Here is a 19,739-nt window from a genome sequence, read left to right as displayed (position 1 = left end):
AAAAAACCCAAACCACTAATAAATTAACCTGGAAAAACGTAGCTTTGTTCCTGAAGTAAGATTTTATCATATTCTTTGTAATTTTCAGTCTTCCCTGAGATGTAGCTCAGTGATTCCTAGCTTTAGCTGCACATTATAGTCACCTGCAGCTCTTTTCAAACTGTCGCTCCACAGCTGGGCCTGAGGCATCAATGTCGAAAGCTCTCCGGGTGATTCCAGCTTGCAGCCAGGGCCGTTCCAGCAACTCCAAGGCCGGCTGGTGTGCGCTGAAGCTGTCGGGAGTCGGACCAGCTGCACAGTTAATACATATGTGTCCTAGGCTCCTCTCTCCTTCCAACGCAAATATGTGTACAAACCCTGCCTGGAACCGCAGCCCTGTTCTCAGAATCAAATTCCTGAAAGTGGGCAAGCGGAAGCGGAAATAAGCCCTCTCCCAACGCCAGCTGACTCGATTTCGTCTCGGTCTTCCCCAGGGCTGGACACGAGGCACCAGGATCAGAGAGACATATTCCCTGCGGACGACGCTCCCATCGGATACTGGAGGGACGCGACACTAGAGGCAGGCAGTACTTCAGGGTGACCATAAATCTCCCAAACATCCACAACGGCTCGCTCTCCCAGCTAAGGCGACCGCGCTGCCATTTTGGATCCTGTTCAGCCACGGGAAGCCGGCGTTTGCACAGATTTTCGGACGTCATATTAAAGCGCACCGGGCGCCGAGACTTCTGGGAGATGAAGTCCTTGCGAAGGCCCCGCATTGATTGGGAGCGCAGTCGCCAGGACCCTTTGCGCAGGCGCGTTGGTTTCCCGACCTGAAGAGGCGCCGTCTTCCCGGGTCCCGAGCACTCTGTGCCGGAGGTGAGGGTTGTGGGTGTGTGTCTTCAAGGAGCGGAGTGAGCGCAGCAGCTGAGAGAGGGGACATGAGAACTTTGGGGAGGTGCTGTGGGAGCAAAACGGGGTGACACGGGCGAGGCCAGCCTGCAGAGCGTGTGTCGCGACGTCTCGGTGCGGACGGAAAGTTGTGCACCCACCCCCGTGTGTGCGTGTGTCCCGTGGGGTCTGGGCACCCATTGTATGTCGGTCCCGGACTTTAAGGTTGGAGGTTTGGAGTCTTCCTCCGCCTCTCCCGTTTCTTCTTCCCATAATGGGTGCTTAATGAACGTGGGTGGAATTGACACCAAATCTAGGATGCTGCCGCTCCGTCTTTGCCAGACAGCGCCTCAGATTGCCTCATTTAGCTCCCTGCCCTGGGCCTCCGCACGAGTGCTGGAGGGCTTCATGGAGGAGGTGGGATTTGACGTGAAAGAAAAACAACAACAACAAAACAAAAACCACGAAAGAAGCAGCTAAGCGTTAGGCAGATTTGAGCTGGAGATAGTTTTTACAGAAATGCAGGAACAGTGGTAGACAAGGTTGAAGAAAAGGTACGCTGGGAGCCAGGGCCCGGGACTCAGAGAATCAGGACAAGACTCAGTAGGCAAGGTGGCTTATATAGGTGTGATCCAGGGACTGACACGAATGAAACTATTTGGAGACAGTTATTCTAGAGGTCACATTCAGGACTAGAGAGGGGAAAGGACCAGTAGCAGAGAGCTACTTAGGAATGTATGGTAGTTTTGAAGTAAGATGTTGTGGACTTGAATTATGGTGGTGGTAGTGAAAGGGAAGGATACAGATGACACTGCAAAAGAAGAGTCAAAAGGGCCTGGTGACTAGATTTGGGAGGAAAGAGAGTGAGGTAAGAGTTTGAATTTGGGACACCTGGGAGAACAATAAAACATCTGATACAAATGTAAAGCCAGGAAGAGGCGTTGATGTGTGGAATTGCCTAAAGGAAGATAGTTTTGAGGTGATGGTGGAACGCCTGATTCAAGGTTTGCAGTCATTTGGAAATGCAGGATGAGTCTGGAAGAATGCAGTACAGTTGTATTGTAAAATTACAATACAATTACAGGACATGGACATCTGTAGAGTTTGAAAATGGAGCCCTGAATGTGGATGGACTTTCTGAGGGATGGCAAAAACGAAGAAAGTACAAAGACTGAGCTATGGGCAGCATCCATGTTTCCAGGGCAAAAGTGGGGAAAAAGAGTCACAGAAAGACAGCAATTTTAGTGGTTGGAAGAAAAGCTAGTGCAGTATCATAGCAGTTACAGTAACCACTTGAATAAGCAGAAGCTTGTCCGAACAGTGAAAAGCTACAGAGAAATAGATAATATGGCCGGGCACAGTGGCTCACGCCTGTAATCCCAGCACTTTGGGAGGCTGAGGCGGGCGGATCACGAGGTCAGGAGATCGAGACCATCCTGGCTAACACGGTGAAACCCCGTCTCTACTAAACAAATACAAAAAATTAGCCGGGCGTGGTGGCGGGCGCCTGTAGTCCCAGCTACTCGGGAGGCTGAGGCAGGAGAATGGCATGAACCCGGCAGGCGGAGCTTGCAGTGAGCCAAGATTGCGCCACTGCACTCCAGCCTGGGTGACAGAGCGAGACTCCGTCTCAAAAAAGAAAGAAATAGAGATAATGGGACCAGAAATGCATTGGTAGGCCAGGTGCGGTAGCTCATGCCTGTAATCCCAGCACTTTGGGAAGCCGAGGTGGGCAGATCACTTGTCGTCAGGAGTTCAAGACCAGCCTGGCCAACATGGTGAAACCCCGTCTCTACAAAAATACAAAAATTAGCAGGGCATGATGGCGGGTGCCTGTAATCCCAGCTACTTGGGAGGCTGAGGTGGGAGAATCACTTGAGCCCGAGAGGTGGAGGTTGCAGTGAGCCGAGATGATGCCATTGCTCTTCAGCCTGGGCGGCAAGAGTGAAATTCCGTCTCAAAAAAAAAAAAAAAAAGTAGTTTTCAAGCATGCCATTTCAGGTGTGTGAGGGGCAAAAGCTGAAAAACAGGGACTGGAGAAGAGTAAGTGGTAACAGTGTGGAGTCAGTAGGTTATTATTCTCCAAAAAGTTTGATCATGAAAGGACAACCTAAATGAGAACTGCTTTGCTAAAAGGAGGTCATGGGATTCAGTGAAAATAGTTTCAGGTAGAGGAGGCTTGTATGTCTTTGAAGATGTTGAAAGAAAGTGCTACTGGGGTGGAAAATGCTGGAAAAAAAAAAAAGACTGGGGGCTGGGTGCTGTGGCTCATGTCTGTAATCCCAGCACTGTGGGAGGCTGAGGCAGGCAGATCATGAGGTCAAGAGATTGAAACCATCCTGGCCAAAATGGTGAAACTCTGTCTCTACTGAAAATACAAAAATTAGCTGGGCATGGTGGCGCGCGCCTGTAGTCCCAGCTACTCAGGAGGCTGAGGCAGGAGAATCGCTTGAACCTGGGAGGCAGAGGTTGCAGTGAGCCAAGATCGTGCCATTGCACTCCAGCCTGGGCGACAGAGCCAGACTCCGTCTCAAAAAAAAAAAAAAAAAAAAAAATACTGGGAAGTGCAGGGACAAATTCTGAGAGGAAGCAATGTGAAAAACAGTGGAACCCAGGGTATAGGACACAAAGGTAAAGTCCTGGAGACAGACATTTCTGTCTTGTTGACCTCACACATCTCGCTGCCCTAGCACATAACAGCTACTTGGTACATATTCATCGAATAGTGGGATGAGTGGATGGATTGCATTGGGCAGTAGAAAGGAAGAGAACTTTATTTGTTGAATGAACCGTATGATAAATGCTTTATATTAATGGTCTCACCATTTATAACTATGCTGTGAGTTAGGTGGTAAACAACTGTTGGCTTAAGTAACTCATCCAAGGCTTCATGGTTAATAATTCCATGCTTGTGGAATGCTTTCTACCATATAAACCTGCTTCCCTTGAAACTCATTCCTGGGAATCTTTGGTGTGGTAGAAGACAAAAGTTATGTGGAAATTGAATGGTACCCATGGAGGTTTGGAATAGCCATGTAGCTAAGATGGGAGCAGTAAAAGCTTTCTGGACGATGTCAAGGGCTCGTTTGAAGATATAGACTGAATTTAGGGGACATTTTCTCCAGTGATACTCTGAGATCCAGGGATAGGAAAAGAGAACACAGAAGTGGAGGTGGTTCTTGGCTAGCAGTAACTCCCTGTGAGTTTGGTGGATTTGAGAAGTCTTCAGTGTCAGTGAGCTTACTGAAGTGACTGCTGGTGGAGTCTAAACCTAATGGGGAGAGAAGTCTATGGATGAGGAGCACTTTGGGAATATCCACTGGTTGTTTAATAACTGGGGAGCTTATATGTTCACCACCATTTGTAATTCGTTCAGTGCTCAGTTTAATTAAAGTTGTAATCTAATAAACAAAACTTTGAAAATTGTCTTTAAACATTTAACACTGAGCAGTTTCGACTGCAGTTTTGGATATGGTTTGATTTGTTCAAAAAGCTCCAGTGCTTTAGACAAACATATAGAAATACTTTGACTCCAAAGTTATTACTGCACTTACATTTAAACCTACTCTAAAATAGCAGCAACTCGGCCAGGCACAGTGGCTCATGCCTATAATCTCAGCACTTTGGGATGCCAAGGTGGGGAGATCACCTGAGGTCAGGAGTTCAAGACCCGCCCGGCCAAGATGGTGAAACCCTCTACAAAAATACAAAAATTAGCCAGGCATGGTGGCAGGCACCTATAATCCCAGCTACTCAGGAGGCTGAGGCAGGAGAATCGCTTCACCTGGGGAGGCAGAGGTTGCAGTGAGCCGAGATAATGTCATTGCACTCCAGCCCGGGAGACAGAGCGAGACCCTGTCTCAAAAAAAACAAAAAAATGCAACAACTCAGTGTAATTAATATTTTCAGTATGTCTACCTTCCTAGAATTATAACATTACTTATTACATTACATTAGCTTATACTAACTTTACTTAGCACATTATTCTAAATGTGTTACATGTATTACCCTATTTAAGCATCAAGATAACTGCAAGAGATATTACTTCCGTTATTCCAGTTTTGCAAACAGGCAGACTGAGACAGGTTAAGAAACTTTCCTGAGGTAGCACCGGTAGGAAGAGGCAGAGGTGGATTTTGATTTCAGGCAGTCTGTCTCCAGAGCCTGTACTCCCAATGACTACACTTTCCTGTATCTCTAAATGCTAATTTTGACTTATTTCTAGGGCCTAAGGGTAATATTTGGATACCCTCTTGTGATGGACGAATCTTAACAGACCAAAAAGGAAAAGAATACTTTTAGACAACACACGTTGCATGCTCTGGTTATCAATTGACATGTCTTTGTTTCTGTTTGTGTTTATATCTGCCTCCTCCCAGCAAGATTCAAACCCTAATCTCTCCCCGTTAGGTTGGGGGTGTTTTTTGTTTATTAGTTTTTGCTTATACTTAGCTAAACTTGTTTTTCCAATAAGTTTTTGCTTTTCACGTAGTTTTTGCAAACTGGTATTCACCCTCAAGGTAATATTCTTTTAAAATTTTGCTTGGCCAGTGTGAACCCATTGTTAAATAACCCTGAGCTGTCTGGCAACTTTTAACTCTAAGCTATAATGATTTATTTTCATGAAAAGATAGCATAGGTAACAGACCAATAGACTAGAACAGAAAATCCCCAAATATCCAAGAATATGATAGACCTGTTATAGAATAGAGTTAAATGCTACCAAACAGACCAGTAAATATCTATTGATCTGGTCTTTTGACATTTTTGAAAACTTAATTCTTCCTTATTTTTGTGTTTGATTCATAAGTCTAGCTGTAGGGAGACATATCCTAAGGGAGAAAGGATGAAGTCTGCACAGTTACTATGCTTCTTTGGAAGCAGAGGTTGGTTCATTGTTAGTAGAGCCCATTTCTCTTTCTACTTGATACTTACGTGTGGCCCCAGTACTGATTAGTCCTCCCTGTTTGGGGTATGTAGTTCTGTATCTAGAATTACCTGGTTTATTCCCATTCCAAATTTCTTTTTACATACTTATATGAGTAGATACAAGTATCTATCCCGAGGGTACATCTATACTTTATGAATAGTCATACAATTAATAGAAAAAAGTACCTTTTTATGTAAGTAAAGTTTTAAACATTGCCTTCCTTGTATTACAACTTTTATGGCATATTTTATATTAACTTTTCTATTTTGAATATGAAACTCATAGTCCTTCAAAGTTCAAATTATTTTATTTAGCGCTAGTGATTTTTATTATTTATCTGGCCAGTGGGAGCCAGAGTCATCTGAGTTTTCTTATTCAAAGATGTGGGGTCGGCTCAAATTCTGAATGTCCAAAACTGTACTCATTGGTTTTCCCTTCAGTCCTTCTCTGTACCTTATCTCCATGAACGGCATCGTTATTCATGCCGCATTGGTAACCCGGGCGTCATCTTTGCCCTCATCACCTTCAGCCTCTTCTTCCAGCCAGTGTATTGTCTGTTTTTCTTCTTCTTCTTTTTTTTTTTTTTTTTCCCCAACTCAGAGTCTTGCTCTGTCACCCAGGCTAGAGTGCAGTGGTGTGATCTCGGCTCACTGCAACCTTTGCCTCCCGGGTTTGAGCGATTCTCCTGCCTTAGCCTCCCAAGTAGCTGGGATTACAGGTGCCCGCCACGGTGCCTGGCTAATTTTTGTATTTTTAGTAGAAACAGGGTTTCACCATCTTGGCCAGGCTGGTCTTGAACTCCTGACCTCGTGATCCACCCGCCTCGGCCTCCCAAAGTGCTGAGATTACAGGCGTGAGCCACCGCGCCCAGCCTGTCTGTTCTTAATAGCTTGACAGCAGTTTCCAACATTTCTGCTTTCACAGCTTTCATTCAGTTTGTCATCTTTCTTATTTAATTATAACACTCTCCTCAATGGTCTACTCACCTCCATTCTTTCCTTCCTGTAATCCCATCACACCACAGCCACTCAGTGTGGTGTGGCCACCTGTGTTGGGGTCCCCAGGATCACCCCAGGTTCAGGGATTCACTAGAAGGACTCAAGACTCGACCCGTAGTTGTACTTCTGGCTAAGAGTATGATGATGACCCTGCAAGGATAGGCAGCCAGATCATAAGGGGAAAAGACAAGCCGGGTAGAGGAATCCGTATATAGGCTTGCTTCTATTCTCTTTCTCCCATGTGGGTGTCACATGGAGCACACTCCTTCCCCCAGCAACGAAAATGCAGCAACAAGTGTGATGTCTCTGCTCAAGGAAGCTCATTGGAGACTCAGAGCCCATGTTTTTTATTGAGGGCTAGTCACATAGCCCCCGTCTGCCTAACACATACCAAAATTCCAGACCCTCCAATAGGAGAGCACATGTTCACCATAAACGACATTGTTTGCACAAATAGTTTAGGCATAGTAGACCACCGTTATCTCTTAGGGAACTGGGGAACCCTCTCAAAATCGAAGTTTCCAGCTGCCAGCGAAGGGCCAGCATGCAAGCGGAACTTTCTAGGAATAGCAGTCTCAGGTCTGCTATAACTTTTCTGCACACCACCCTTCTTTCCTTCCTGTTATTTTTTTCTGTACACCAAAATAAGGACTTACTCTTGTTGAAAAAAATATATGAAGAATGGTAAGAAAATAAAAATAACTTATAACTCACCACTCAAATTTCATTTACATTTTAATATGTGTTTTTCCTTTTTCTATACATAATGTGCATGTACAAATATGTAATTTTAAAAGTGTGCATTCTTCAAGTGTTTTGAATTTCTTTGTGGTTTTTTTTTTTTTTTTTTTTTAGATGGAGTCTCACTCTGTCACCCAGGCTGGAGTGCAGTGGCGTGAGCTCAGCTCACTGCAACCTCTGCCTTCTGGGTTCAAGCAATTCTCCTGCCTCAGCCTCCAGGGTAGCTGGCACTACAGCCACGTGCCATCATGCCTGGCTAATTTTTGTATTTTTAGTAGAGACGGGATTTCACCATGTTGGCCAAGCTGGTCTCAAACTCCTAACCTCAAGTGATCCACACGCCTCGATCTCCCAAAGTGCTGGGATTACAGGTGTGAGCCACTGCGCCCGGCCGTTCTTTGTGGTTTTTTTCCAGTTGTTGATTTTTTTGTGTGTGTGTGAGAAACAAAGCATTACAGATAAAGCTGAAGTATCCTGGATATCCTTCCCCAGTCTTATTTCCCTTTCTTCTCAGATATGTACACATTTGGTGCTTATTGTCCCATGTGTTAATAGATTTTTGTAGGTATTATCTACCTGTTTTTAAATTTTATGTAAATATTATACAGTAAGTCATTCTATAACTTATTTTTTGCCCAGTAATTATGTTTTTGCAATTTATCTCTGTTAACATGAGATAATGTATAATATTCATATATAATGTATAATACACATATATTCATATATAATATTCATATATGAGATAATGTATATATATTCACAAATCCTTTATCTGATTAATGGACATTGAAGTTGTTTGCAGTTTATCACTAGTGATCTTCTCCCCAGTGACTTGTAATGCCACCTCAGTCATACATCAGGCTTCCCTAATGTTTGGTTATGTTTTGGGATTTTCTGTTCTAGTCTATTGGTCTGTAATTGATGTGGCTATCTTTTCATGAAAATAAATCGTAGTAGCATGAAAGTTAAAACCTCCCAGGCAGACATGGTTTCAAGTTCTACCTCAGATTCTTACAAAGCCTTAATTTCCTAATCTGTAAAATAGTGCCTACCTTATTGATTTATGAGGATGGAGTTAAATTAGCCTTATAAAAAGCACTTAGCACAGTACCTGGCAAATAGAAAATACTCAATAATGCTAGTTGTTATTAAGATGATGGGTTTTTTTGTTTTGGTTTGGTTTGTTTGAGATGGAGTCTTGCTCTGTCGCCAGGCTGGAGTGCAGTGGCACGATCTTGGCTCACTGCAACCTCCGCCTCCCAGGGTCAACCAATTCTCCTGCCTCAGCCTCCCAAGTAGCTGGGACTACAGGCACACGCCACCATGCCCAGCTAATTTTTTTGTATTGTTAGTAGAGACTGGGTTTCACCATTTTGGCCAGGATGGTCTCCATCTCTTGACCTCATGATCCGCATGTCTCGGCCTCCCAAAGTGCTGGGATTACAGGCGTGAGCCACCGTGCCAGGCCAAGATGATGTTTAATAGTGTTCCATTGTATGTATGGACTGGGCCATAAATTATTTAACCAAGTCTCCAGATGTTTAAGGTATTTCAAATTTTTGCTGCCTTATTGAAAAGATTAAATGAGATAATACATATAAAGTGCTTAGGAAGTGCCCTGGAACATAGCTGTCAATAAGGGTTAGTGTTAATGATGAGTCATAAAAAGCTGTGTATATATAATATATCATTACTTATTTCCTAGTATAAATTCCTAGGAGAGAATTGCTGGGTCAAACAGTATGTTTCAAGGCCCTTGCTATAAGTCACAGTGATTTTTTAAAGCACAGATGTGATGACATGTCCACACCCAAATCCTTCAGTAATCTCCATGCCTGTGGAGAAAGGGCCATGCAAAGCTCTCCTCGATGAAACTGGCCTCTGCCTACCTCTTTTCCCTCATCTTCCCCACAGCACTGCTCACAGCCTAGACTTCTACCATTCTAAGCTAATTTTTATTGTTAATCCTTTCCATGTAAAGACCTGCCTCCTTGTTTTTGAAAAACTTGAGGTTTTTTTCTCAAGATTTAGAATGTTCTAGCTCCTCCCACAAATGAAAACTTAGCTTAGATCCCACTCCTGTCAAGAAAGCTGCAGAGTTCCTCCTTCCATCCCTCCCTGCTGGGTTAGGTGAGCCTCTGAGGTGCTCTCATGGATTGCTGTGCATATCGCTTTGCTGCTCTTAATGCATCCTGGAGTGAAATATTATCTCATTTACTTGTTTGTTCTCTGTGCTAAGCTATAGCTTCTGGAGGACAAAGACACTGTCTGACAGTTTTTCTGTGCTTGATATAAGTAGTTGGTGCTGAATAAATGCTGGTTGAATAGAAGGATGAATGAATGAGTCACAAGAAGCAGTGACCATATCCCCTTGACTGTTGGAGAATGGTCAGTGCACCACAAATATGCCTTTTCCTCCTCCTCACCAGGACCACACCATCTCCCAGCCACCATAAATCCCAGAAATGTGGGATTTAATGCTCTTGTTTTATTTTTATATTTTTTTATTTTTATAGAGACAGAGGTCTTGCTATGTTGCCCAGGCTGGTCTTGAGAACTCCTGGCCTCAAGTGATCCTTCCACCTCGGCCTTCCAAAGTGCTGGGATTACAGACATGCGCCACCGTGCCTGGTCTGTTGTTTTAATTAGACTCTTGATTGTGAAAAACTGAGACTTAGCTAATCCCAGTAAAGGGAATTAGTGATAAGATCTTGCACAGAGCCCAAGACAGTTAGAGTATTATGGCAATCTATGAATAAATAAGGATGGTTTGCATGGAAATTGGAGCCCATGGGTGGTGCTAGGTGAGGTGAGGGCTTCCCCAGGAATTAGGTCTTTGCGTCAGTGTTTCACCGCTGATGGGACTGCGCTGGGCTTCCCCCTGCCTGCCTCTGGTCCCGTGGTCTATTATGACCTTTTCTCTACCTTGTACCTCCCATGTGCCCATGGGTTCTGCTGCTGGTAACTTTGGTTCCCCGATCCTTGTGGCTACTTCAGGACGTCCTTTCATGATATCCTTTCAGCTCGTCACCCACTTGTCCTGACATTTCTTAGTTCACATTCCCAAGGAAGGATGTCACCTTTTCAAGCCAGATCACATCTCAATCTACTAGTCATGTATGCATTACCCACCTGTGGCCTAATCAGTGTGGCTCCGGGAATAAGACACAGGGTCACATGGTACAAAACCTGGCTGCCCAAGGGATGCTCCTTTAGCAAGGGCTATGAGTGGGGTATTTTTCCTTTGAAGAGACTGGATTGTCTTTGATATGTCTTGTCCATGTAGTCATTTATAAAATTGCTAATGGCTTTTGCCCAGTAATCATTCAGGGCAATATTGAATGTGAATTTTTACGTACTGTGTGAATCTTACATAGTTCTTGACTCTCAGGAATAGAACTCTGCCTCTAGCATCGTGGTAAAAACCACCACCACATTGTGGTCTAATTCACAGTTCCATGGTTGTTGGCTCTAATTCTGGGGTGGTCTGGGATTGTTCCTGGCCTTGCTTTACTTAGACCCCCTTTTGTAAGGTATTGAGGATGACATATCCCCCTGGTATGTGCTTCATGGGTCAAAAGACTATGCGACAGGACTGGTCTTTCTACTACCTTCTTTCTCACCCTCCACTTCTGCCTCATTAGGACTCTGCCCTTGTCCACAAGGAGAGCACACAGGAGAGAATGGCTGCTGTGTCTCCGACCACCAGATGCCAGGTGAGGTGGACTTTTGTGTTCCCGAAATACTCCATTCATCTCCAGAATGTAACCACTTTTCTTTCTCTATCCTGGAGCCTCTTTGAGCAGACCCAGCCAGGCAGATGAAGGACTCCACAGGGAGTATTTCTTTCCTATTTGACTTGAGGTATCCTTTAGTGACCTTTTCTTGCTGTGAGCATGTGCCCATTAGCTTGTCACCAGCCTTACAACTCCTGGAGCCTTCACTGTGAGTGATTTTGCCTAGAAGCCAATGGTAGGGTCTGATTGGAAGGTTTGGGGGAATAGTGGGCTGGTTCTGGTCCTGACAGTCCCTTTGGTACATTCATGTGTGGACTGAGAGGAGGCTCCAGTGTTCCAGGGAGTGTGGGGCTAGGCTGGGGTGTGCGATACACACTGTAGAGCACCTCTGTGGGGTGCTAAGAGCCCTGAAGAGAGTCTCCTGTGCTAGAGACTGTGTGGCTTGCTGCATTCCTGCCCGAGGGCAGAGTCTTAAATTCTGCATCCTGGCCTAGAACTTTTGCAGACACACTGGAGACTCATCTGAGGTTTTAGAACTGAAGGTAAAGAGATGCAATCTTACAGAATCACAGAGCATTAGAATGAAATGAGAGGGATCCTACAGATGATCTAATCAACACCATTATTCTAAGGATTTGTAAAAAAAAAAAAAGACAATTGGTGAAATTTGAGTAAGATTGCAGATTAGATAATAGTATAAGATCAATGCTATTTTCTCCTTTTTTTATAGTTATACTGTGATTATAACAACAGTACATCCTTGTTTTTACAAAATACACACTGAAATATTTAGGATTAAAGACACATGATGTTGACAAGTTAGTCAAGAGGCCTAACAAAAAGATAGGAGAATGTGTATCTAGAGAGAGACAGAAAAATAAAGTAAATGTGGAAAATGTTGACAGTTGAGGAAGCCAGGTGAAGGGTACACAGGAATTTTTTTGTGCTATTTTTAGAAGTCTGAAAAAAGAGTCTGATATTCAGAAGCTCAGCTGTAAGTATAGTGGTGTGAGATTCTGACCAAGAACTTCATGTCTTGGGTGATGAGGCCACTTTTCCCAAATGCTTTAAAGTTCTACTCAGTCAGAACTGTTTTTCTTTCCTCCCACCATGCGCCCTCCAGGGCTGTCATCTTTGACATTTTTGGTCTGGTCCAAGTAAAGAGAAGGATTAAGAGTAAGGGAGAATGTGATTGTATTTTCAGGAATCAGTGACATTCGAAGACGTTGCCGTGGTTTTCACAGATGAAGAGTGGAGTCGTCTGGTCCCCATACAGAGGGACCTCTACAAGGAGGTGATGCTGGAGAACTATAACAGCATTGTGTCATTGGGTAAGGGGAGTCTCCATGAGGAGGTACAGTCTGTACTATGCTAATGTGGGGCTGAGAGGGCTGAGGAATTAATACCGTTCTCCTCCCCGCTGAGTTCTGAGCCACCTGAGAGATAAAGTAAGAGTCGAAAGATGTGGCATCAGAGTACAGCAACGGCGGGCTCAATACTGAACCCCAGCATTGGGCAGACATGCCTCCCCAGCCATGGGCAGTGCTGGATGACCATAGGCTCTCTCGCTCAGCAGCCTGCCCGGCAAAATTCAGGGAGGGCCAGCGAGAGCTGAGGGACAGAGCGGAATGTCTGTTAGAGGCAGGGAGCGGGCGCTCCAGAGGGGCAGGCAGAAGACGCTGAGTTCCATATGCCCAGTTCTCCCAATTCGCCAGTTAGGTAACTCAGCTCACCCAGAGGAGTGTGCGCTGGGGTAGGGGGCCATCTTGTCGGAATTCAGGGTTGTGCCTCTGAGGTCACCAGATATATGTTTGATTTTGAATATTTGTCTTAGGTACAGTCTTAGATGCTCACAGAAGACACTTTGTAATTATAGAGACTTGTGTGACAAAGAGAAAGTTAAGAGTCACTGCTGATTCTGGTGTTAGTGAAAAGTAAAGTTGGGCTCCTGGAGGTTATGAGAACCTCTCAGGAGCTTCACGAGAGGCTGAGAGAGTGCCCAGATTGAGAAACCAGCTTAAAATAAGCAGCAGATGGCAGTAAAAGGAGTCACATTGCAGATTTCCTACGAAGCAGGTCAAAAAGTAAGTGCTAACACCCCCCAGATTAACTTAATCAGGCCAATTGTCTCCCAAACAGAATGGAATATTCAGGAGGCATCAAAGGAGCATTTGTTACAGGCTTTAGTAGATGGCATATTGAGGAAAATAGAACCCCTGAGGTCAGGGACAGAGAGCCACAGGGAGATGCTGGGTGTGGCCGTTTTGTCAACAGAGAATCCACAGAAAACCCGGTAGACAATCCTTGGGCCCAATAAGAAAGTGCCTCTTTCCCAAGTTGGGGCCTCAGCAAAAGGGAAGTTTAGAGCCCAAGCCTATTTCCAGGATCTATTTTTTAATATAACCAAAAATGGATAGATTTGCTTCAGGGAATTTATCCTAAGGAAATAATAGGACTAGCAGTCCATGGTGTATGCAGATGTTCATCACACTATTGTTTGTTAATAGCAAAATGTTAAAAATGGTCTAAATTTCTATCATAAGGGAATTCATTAAATAAATTATGTTATCCGTACAATGTCATATCCTGTAGCCATTACAATGGTGAGGTAGATCAGTGCTGATATAAATAAAATGGTATTTTAAATTTATTGTGTGAAAAAAAATCAGCTTTACAAATCAGCTTCATTTCATTATCCAGGTTTTGTTTTTTTTGTTTTTTTTTTTTTTGAGACAGAGTCTCACTCTGTTGCCTAGGTTGGAGTGCAGTGATGCAATCTCGGCTCACTGCAACCTCTGTCTCCAGGGTTCAAGCAATTCTCGTGCCTCAGTCTCCCAAGTAGCTGGGATTACAGCCATGGGCCACCATGCCCTGCTAATTTTTGTATTTTTAGTAGAGACAGGGTTTCACCATGTTGGCCAGGCTGGTCTCGAACTCCTGACCTCAGGTGATCCACCCATCTCGGCCTCCCAAAGTGCTGGGATTACTGGCAGGAGCCACTGTGCCCAGCCTCATTATCCAGTTTTTAACAGAATGTATTTATGGGTGTCTTTGGATATCTGAATAGAAAGAAAGAAAATACACTGTACGCAAGGTGATTTTTTCTTTTTGCTTGTATACACTTCTAATTTTCCTAGAATGCACCGGACAGACTTGTTTCAATGAAAGCACAATGCTCAAGGCAAACAAATAAACAAAAATGGGCAGTTTGGATACACTTTTTACTCAAGGTGACTTAATTTCATTCTCATCTCTCCTAAGCCAACGACCTTCATCCTACCAGTGCTAACACTGGGAACTTCCCATTCACTTCACAGGGAAGAATAAACACGTGAATCTACACGGGTTCTCTCAACCTTCTGACCTTGTGCCACTTGCTCCTTTTATAGCCTCAGTCCTGGCCTCCGTCCAGAGGTTCCTCTGCTTTGGACTCTGCGTTCTTGGCTTGTGCGTTCTGCCTTTTGCATTTTCTCTCTAAAAGACTTAGATGCTGTGGCCAGGCACAGTGGCTCATGCCTGTAATCCCAGCTCTTTGGGAGGCCGCGGCAGGTGGATCACCTGAGGTCAGGAGTTCGAAACCAGCGTGGCCATGATGGCAAAGCCCCATCTCTACTAAAAATACAAAAATTAGCCAGGTGTGGTGGCACCCGCCTATAATTCCAGCTACTTGGGAGGCTGAGGCAGGAGAATCACTTGAACCTGGGAGATGGAGGTTGCAGTGAGCCGAGATCAGGCCACAGCATTCCAGCTTGGGCGACAGAGTGAGATGCTGTCTCAACAACAACAAAAAAGTCTTAGAGGCTGGGATTGAGCTTTGGGAGAGTGATATTATTTTCATCACACACAGCCACCTGCTTTGTTTCTTTCTCTTTGAGCAGGCCTTCCAGTTCCTCAACCTGATGTGATTTTCCAATTGAAGAGAGGGGACAAGCCGTGGATGGTAGATCTTCATGGGTCTGAGGAGAGAGAATGGCCAGAGAGTGTCTCTCTAGGTAACTGACTGTGAACAAGACAGAATGGAATTTTGTTTGGCTTTTTGTTATTCGGGTGATGGGGGAAATAACAGGTATCATCTTTCTCTCAAATTCAAGTCTTCTGCTTTATTATTTATTGTATATCACTCAATAGCTTTCATTTTTTTCCCTCTACACCTTAACGTGTTATTCATCTATATTCACCAAGTGTTACTTTCTCACGTCTGTAACGTTGTGCACTCACACTTTGCTATTTCTTTTTTTTTTTTTTGAGACAGAGTCTCACTCTGTTGCCCAGGCTGGAGTGCAATGGCGCTATCTCAGCTCACTGTAACCTCCACCTCCCAGGTTCAAGCGATTCTGCCTGCCTCAGCCTCCCAAGTAGCTGGGATTACAGGCACCCGCTACCATGCCTGGATAATTTTTGTATTTTAGTAGAGATGGGGTTTCGCCATGATGGCCATGCTGGTCTCGAACTCCTGACCTCAGGTGATCCGCCCACCTTGGCCTCCCAAAGTGCTAGGATTACAGGTGTGAGCCACCATGCCCGGCCACACTTTGCTATTGCTATTGAGTGCCATCCTGTCTATTCGGCATGCTCTCCTGATTGTCCTGGCCATGCTCCCACTGGACATTCTCCTGTTTTCTGAGGTGTCCACCATCCATTCTGTTCCCTGCCACCTTCTTCACTCCCAGGTCTTAGTCCCTCCCTGCCGTGTAAGACTATCTATGGGAGCAAGCAATGCAGTGACCATACATTACTTTCAGACTCATTGGAGCATCTCTTCTTTCTGTAATATTTCCTAGCCCAGGAAAAAAACTGCATCTGTTTTCTGTTTGTTCCAGACTGGGAAACTAAGCCTGAGATTCACGATGCTTCAGACAAAAAATCAGAAGGATCATTGAGGGAATGCCTTGGAAGGCAAAGTCCTCTGTGTCCTAAATTTGAAGTTCATACACCCAATGGCAGGATGGGAACAGAAAAGCAAAGCCCTTCAGGGGAGACTCGTAAGAAATCCCTCTCCCGGGACAAAGGCTTGCGGCGAGGGTCAGCCCTGTCCAGGGAAATTCTCACTAAAGAGAGACACCAGGAATGCAGTGACTGTGGGAAGACCTTTTTTGACCACTCATCCCTCACCCGCCATCAGAGGACTCACACTGGGGAGAAGCCCTACGACTGCCGCGAGTGTGGGAAAGCCTTCAGCCACAGGAGCAGCCTCAGCAGACATCTGATGTCACACACTGGGGAGAGCCCCTACGAGTGCAGCGTGTGCGCAAAAGCCTTCTTTGACCGCTCGTCCCTAACTGTCCATCAGCGAATTCACACTGGAGAGAAACCCTTTCAGTGCAACGAGTGTGGAAAAGCCTTTTTTGACCGTTCATCCCTTACTCGACACCAGAGAATTCACACTGGAGAAAGTCCTTATGAATGTCATCAGTGTGGGAAAGCCTTTAGCCAGAAAAGCATTCTTACTCGCCATCAGCTAATCCACACTGGCAGGAAGCCTTATGAGTGTAACGAGTGCGGGAAAGCTTTCTATGGTGTCTCGTCTCTGAATAGACATCAGAAAGCTCATGCTGGGGACCCTCGCTATCAGTGTAACGAGTGTGGCAAAGCTTTCTTTGACCGCTCATCCCTTACACAGCATCAGAAGATCCACACTGGAGACAAGCCATATGAATGCAGCGAGTGTGGGAAAGCCTTTAGCCAGCGGTGCCGGCTCACGCGGCATCAGCGTGTCCACACGGGAGAGAAGCCCTTTGAATGCACTGTGTGTGGGAAAGTTTTCAGTTCAAAATCTTCTGTTATTCAACATCAACGGCGTTACGCCAAACAGGGAATAGACTGAGTTGGGCAAAAGCTTGGGTAGGACAAGAACTTCCATACAAATTTGAGATAGATCTCGCCTGTCTTAAAGCTGCCATTTGCTCATTCTACCCACTCTGGCTGCCGTTGTCCTGTCCTGCTTCTGCGCCAGAGTGTTTAATAAGCACTCCCTTCCTGCTGTGTTATAGAACTGTAGGGGAGGCCATGGAAATGACTCTAAAGATACAAAATTTTGAAGAGGTTTGTCAGACAATAGGATAGATGTTAGGAGGAGACACACCTCTTGTCTGAGAACCTAGGCCCCAGGTATCACTGCACTTTAAGAAACTGGAGGCTGCAACAGGAGGGAAAGGCAGAATGATATCAGAGCAGTACTATTTTCTTTTTTCGGAACAGTTGTTTTGATGGCTGTTAGTCCCCCTCTCTTGGAGCATTTTATTGTTCTCTTGTGTCCCAGCTTTTAGACCTCTTACTTCTACTGCTAGTAGCTAGCACTTACTGAGCACCTGCGATGAGGTAAAGACTCAGCTAAGGGTTTTACAGGAAGTAGATTAATTGATCATGTCACCAACCATATGAAGTAGGCACTGTTACCATCTGCATCTCCAGATGAGCACCCTGAGGTTTAGAGAGATTAAATCACTTGCCCAAGGTGAACCAGCTGGTAAAAGGTGATGCCAGGTCTTGAAGACAGGTCCACCTTCAAAATCTATTCTCTTTACCATTATGCTCGATGGTTTGTTTGTTTTATAATTTATGTATATGTATTATCCTCTCAACTAGATTGTAAGCACTTGGAGGTGTGACTTACAGGTCTTTGTATCTCACACAGTGCCTTGCTAATAGGTGCTCAATAAATATTTATATGAGTGAATGACTTTTCTACTTACCAAATTCTCTCCATTCAGAACACCTCTTGGATTTGCATACTTTCTCTGAATTCACAGCCCAGCCTATACTTTTATCATCCCCAGCTCCCACTCCTGGCAGCAGTAGCTTTCTAATTCCAGTTCTTCCTGCTTTATTGAAGAGGGATGTGCTAAGCTGTGGTACAGTAACAAGCCCACAGAGAGCTATGTCTCCCTTAAAACCTGACGGGAACCACTCTGTCTTATTCTAGCCTCATTATTTGGAACATCTGGCTTCCAAAGTCACCACAAGGGCGGAAGAGAAAGCTAGAGGAATTTGTAGGATATTTTCTTAGACCCAGGCTTACATCACTTCTGTCCACATCTAATAAGCCAGAACCCAGCACCTAGAAGCTAGGAAAGTAAACAAGCACCTCGAAAGTTGGTTAATACCAAGAACCTCTCTCACAGTTATATTTTGCTACTACTGTTAAGCCAGTCTTGGCAAATGACCCCTTCCTGCCCATCACTGCCTTCCTCAAGACCTAAAATAGCTCCCTATTTAGTGAAAAATTATCTGAATATTTAAGGTCTGCCTTAACGTGATCCCCATTGCTGAACTTTACCTCCTGACTCCAAAAACTCTTCTCTTCCCTGGGCCCAGTCCCTTTTTTTTTTTTTTTTTTTTTTTTTTTTGAGACAGAGTCTCACTCTGTCACCCAGGTTGGAGTGCAGTGGCACAATCTCCGCTCACTGCAAGCTCCGCCTCCCGGGTTCACACCATTCTCCTGCTTCAGCCTCCCGAATAGCTGGGACTACAGGTGCCCGCCAACACGCCCGGCTAATTTTTTGTATTTTTAGTAGAGACGGGGTTTCACCGTGTTAGCCAGGATGGTCTCAATCTCCTGACCTCGTGATCCGCCCGCCTTGGCCTCCCAAAGTGCTGGGATTACAGACGTAAGCCACCGTGCCCGGCCGATATTTTTATTTTATTAAAGGTTAGGCACTAGATGACCTTGACTCTAGGCATCTGCATTCTCTTGATCTTTGCTTAGGGTGAAGCTCAGAAAAGGACTTGGTTCTGAAAGGCTGTCTGGAATTAGATTGTCCTCCGTGATTCCCAGTGAATTGAGATGAATTTCCTCTGGAAGTTCAAGTCAGATTCGAGAAGCTGAATTACCAAACAGACCCTCCCCAACCTACTAACAACCCTATTACTCTGTTCACCCTAGAGCAGACAAACGGCAGGGAAGACTTGATCTGTGGACTTTTGAAAGCAACTGGAGGAAAAACACGTAACAGAATCTATAGGTGTGGACAATATGTGATATTGCTAAATAATGTCAAGTAGGAAATAAAGGAGACTATTGACAAACTTTTGGCTGATGACTGTCTCTGGGAGTTCTGAATTTTTACTGCCTTGTTAAAAGTAAATTGAGGGTCAGGTATTTCTCTAATACATTCTACCATTTTCAGCAAGATGAGATTGGAACAAATTTAGGATTCCAATGGACATCTTTTTTACTCTATTATCCTTAGAAAAGATAACAATGGACTTTTGAGCACAGTAGTAATGGAGACAGAGTGGGGATATGGATTTGATAGTTTTCCCTTTGTTTCCCATTTAAATTTGGTTATCAGAGCTTTTTTTTTTTTAATGTGGATACTGTTCCACTTCCTTCTAAAAACAGGAAATGGCCATTTTACCTTGTAATTAATATCTCCCAATATGGCATGTAGTAGTGGAGACCTTAAATTTTGAGGTATTGGCTTCACCTAATGGCCATTAGTAGGATCAAACCTTGGAATTAGA

At 44.5% G+C, this 19,739-nt stretch overlaps 2 protein-coding genes across 6 annotated transcripts in view; one reads left to right on the top strand and one right to left on the bottom strand.

The window, feature by feature from the left end:
• The window catches only part of ZNF514 (zinc finger protein 514), a 42,549-nt gene extending 41,849 nt beyond the window's left edge, over positions 1–700 (bottom strand). Inside the window, exon 1 of one of the 4 annotated variants that reach the window (XR_010149346.1) lies at positions 29–681. Coding sequence is in view for 1 of the 4 variants with exons in the window: in XM_063789645.1 (XP_063645715.1) it covers positions 144–189 (46 nt within the window). In the remaining 3 variants the exon portion in view is untranslated. Of the gene's footprint in view, positions 1–28 lie in introns of all 4 variants that reach the window. The other 3 variants (XM_063789649.1, XM_063789648.1, XM_063789645.1) reach the window with 3 other exon arrangements.
• Positions 686–19,301, top strand: ZNF2 (zinc finger protein 2). 2 transcript variants are annotated; one of them, XM_001143354.5, is made up of 5 exons: positions 686–858; positions 11,184–11,255; positions 12,481–12,607; positions 15,155–15,268; positions 16,097–19,301. In XM_001143354.5, exons 2-5 carry the CDS (start codon positions 11,223–11,225, stop codon positions 17,098–17,100), a joined length of 1,278 nt encoding a protein of 425 aa, XP_001143354.1. In that variant the 5' UTR covers positions 686–858; positions 11,184–11,222; the 3' UTR covers positions 17,101–19,301. The 2 variants fall into 2 exon arrangements, with proteins under 2 accessions (XP_001143354.1, XP_009441121.1); XM_009442846.5 differs by having other exon boundaries at positions 789–858; positions 12,481–12,570; positions 16,097–17,952.
• The last annotated feature ends 438 nt before the right edge of the window (positions 19,302–19,739 follow it).

This window comes from Pan troglodytes, chromosome 12 (assembly GCF_028858775.2).
Source record: "Pan troglodytes isolate AG18354 chromosome 12, NHGRI_mPanTro3-v2.0_pri, whole genome shotgun sequence".
Taxonomy (NCBI): Eukaryota; Metazoa; Chordata; class Mammalia; order Primates; family Hominidae; genus Pan; species Pan troglodytes.
Note: the sequence above shows the minus strand (reverse complement) of the source record. Positions and strands in the feature narration are given on the sequence as shown.

Coding starts and splice junctions, on each gene's coding strand:
- ZNF2 (XM_001143354.5), top strand. CDS start 11,223: ATGGCTGCTGTGTCTCCGACCACCAGATGCCAG. Junction 11,256..12,480: donor CTCCGACCACCAGATGCCAG/GTGAGGTGGACT, acceptor TTGTATTTTCAG/GAATCAGTGACATTCGAAGA. Junction 12,608..15,154: donor TAACAGCATTGTGTCATTGG/GTAAGGGGAGTC, acceptor CTCTTTGAGCAG/GCCTTCCAGTTCCTCAACCT.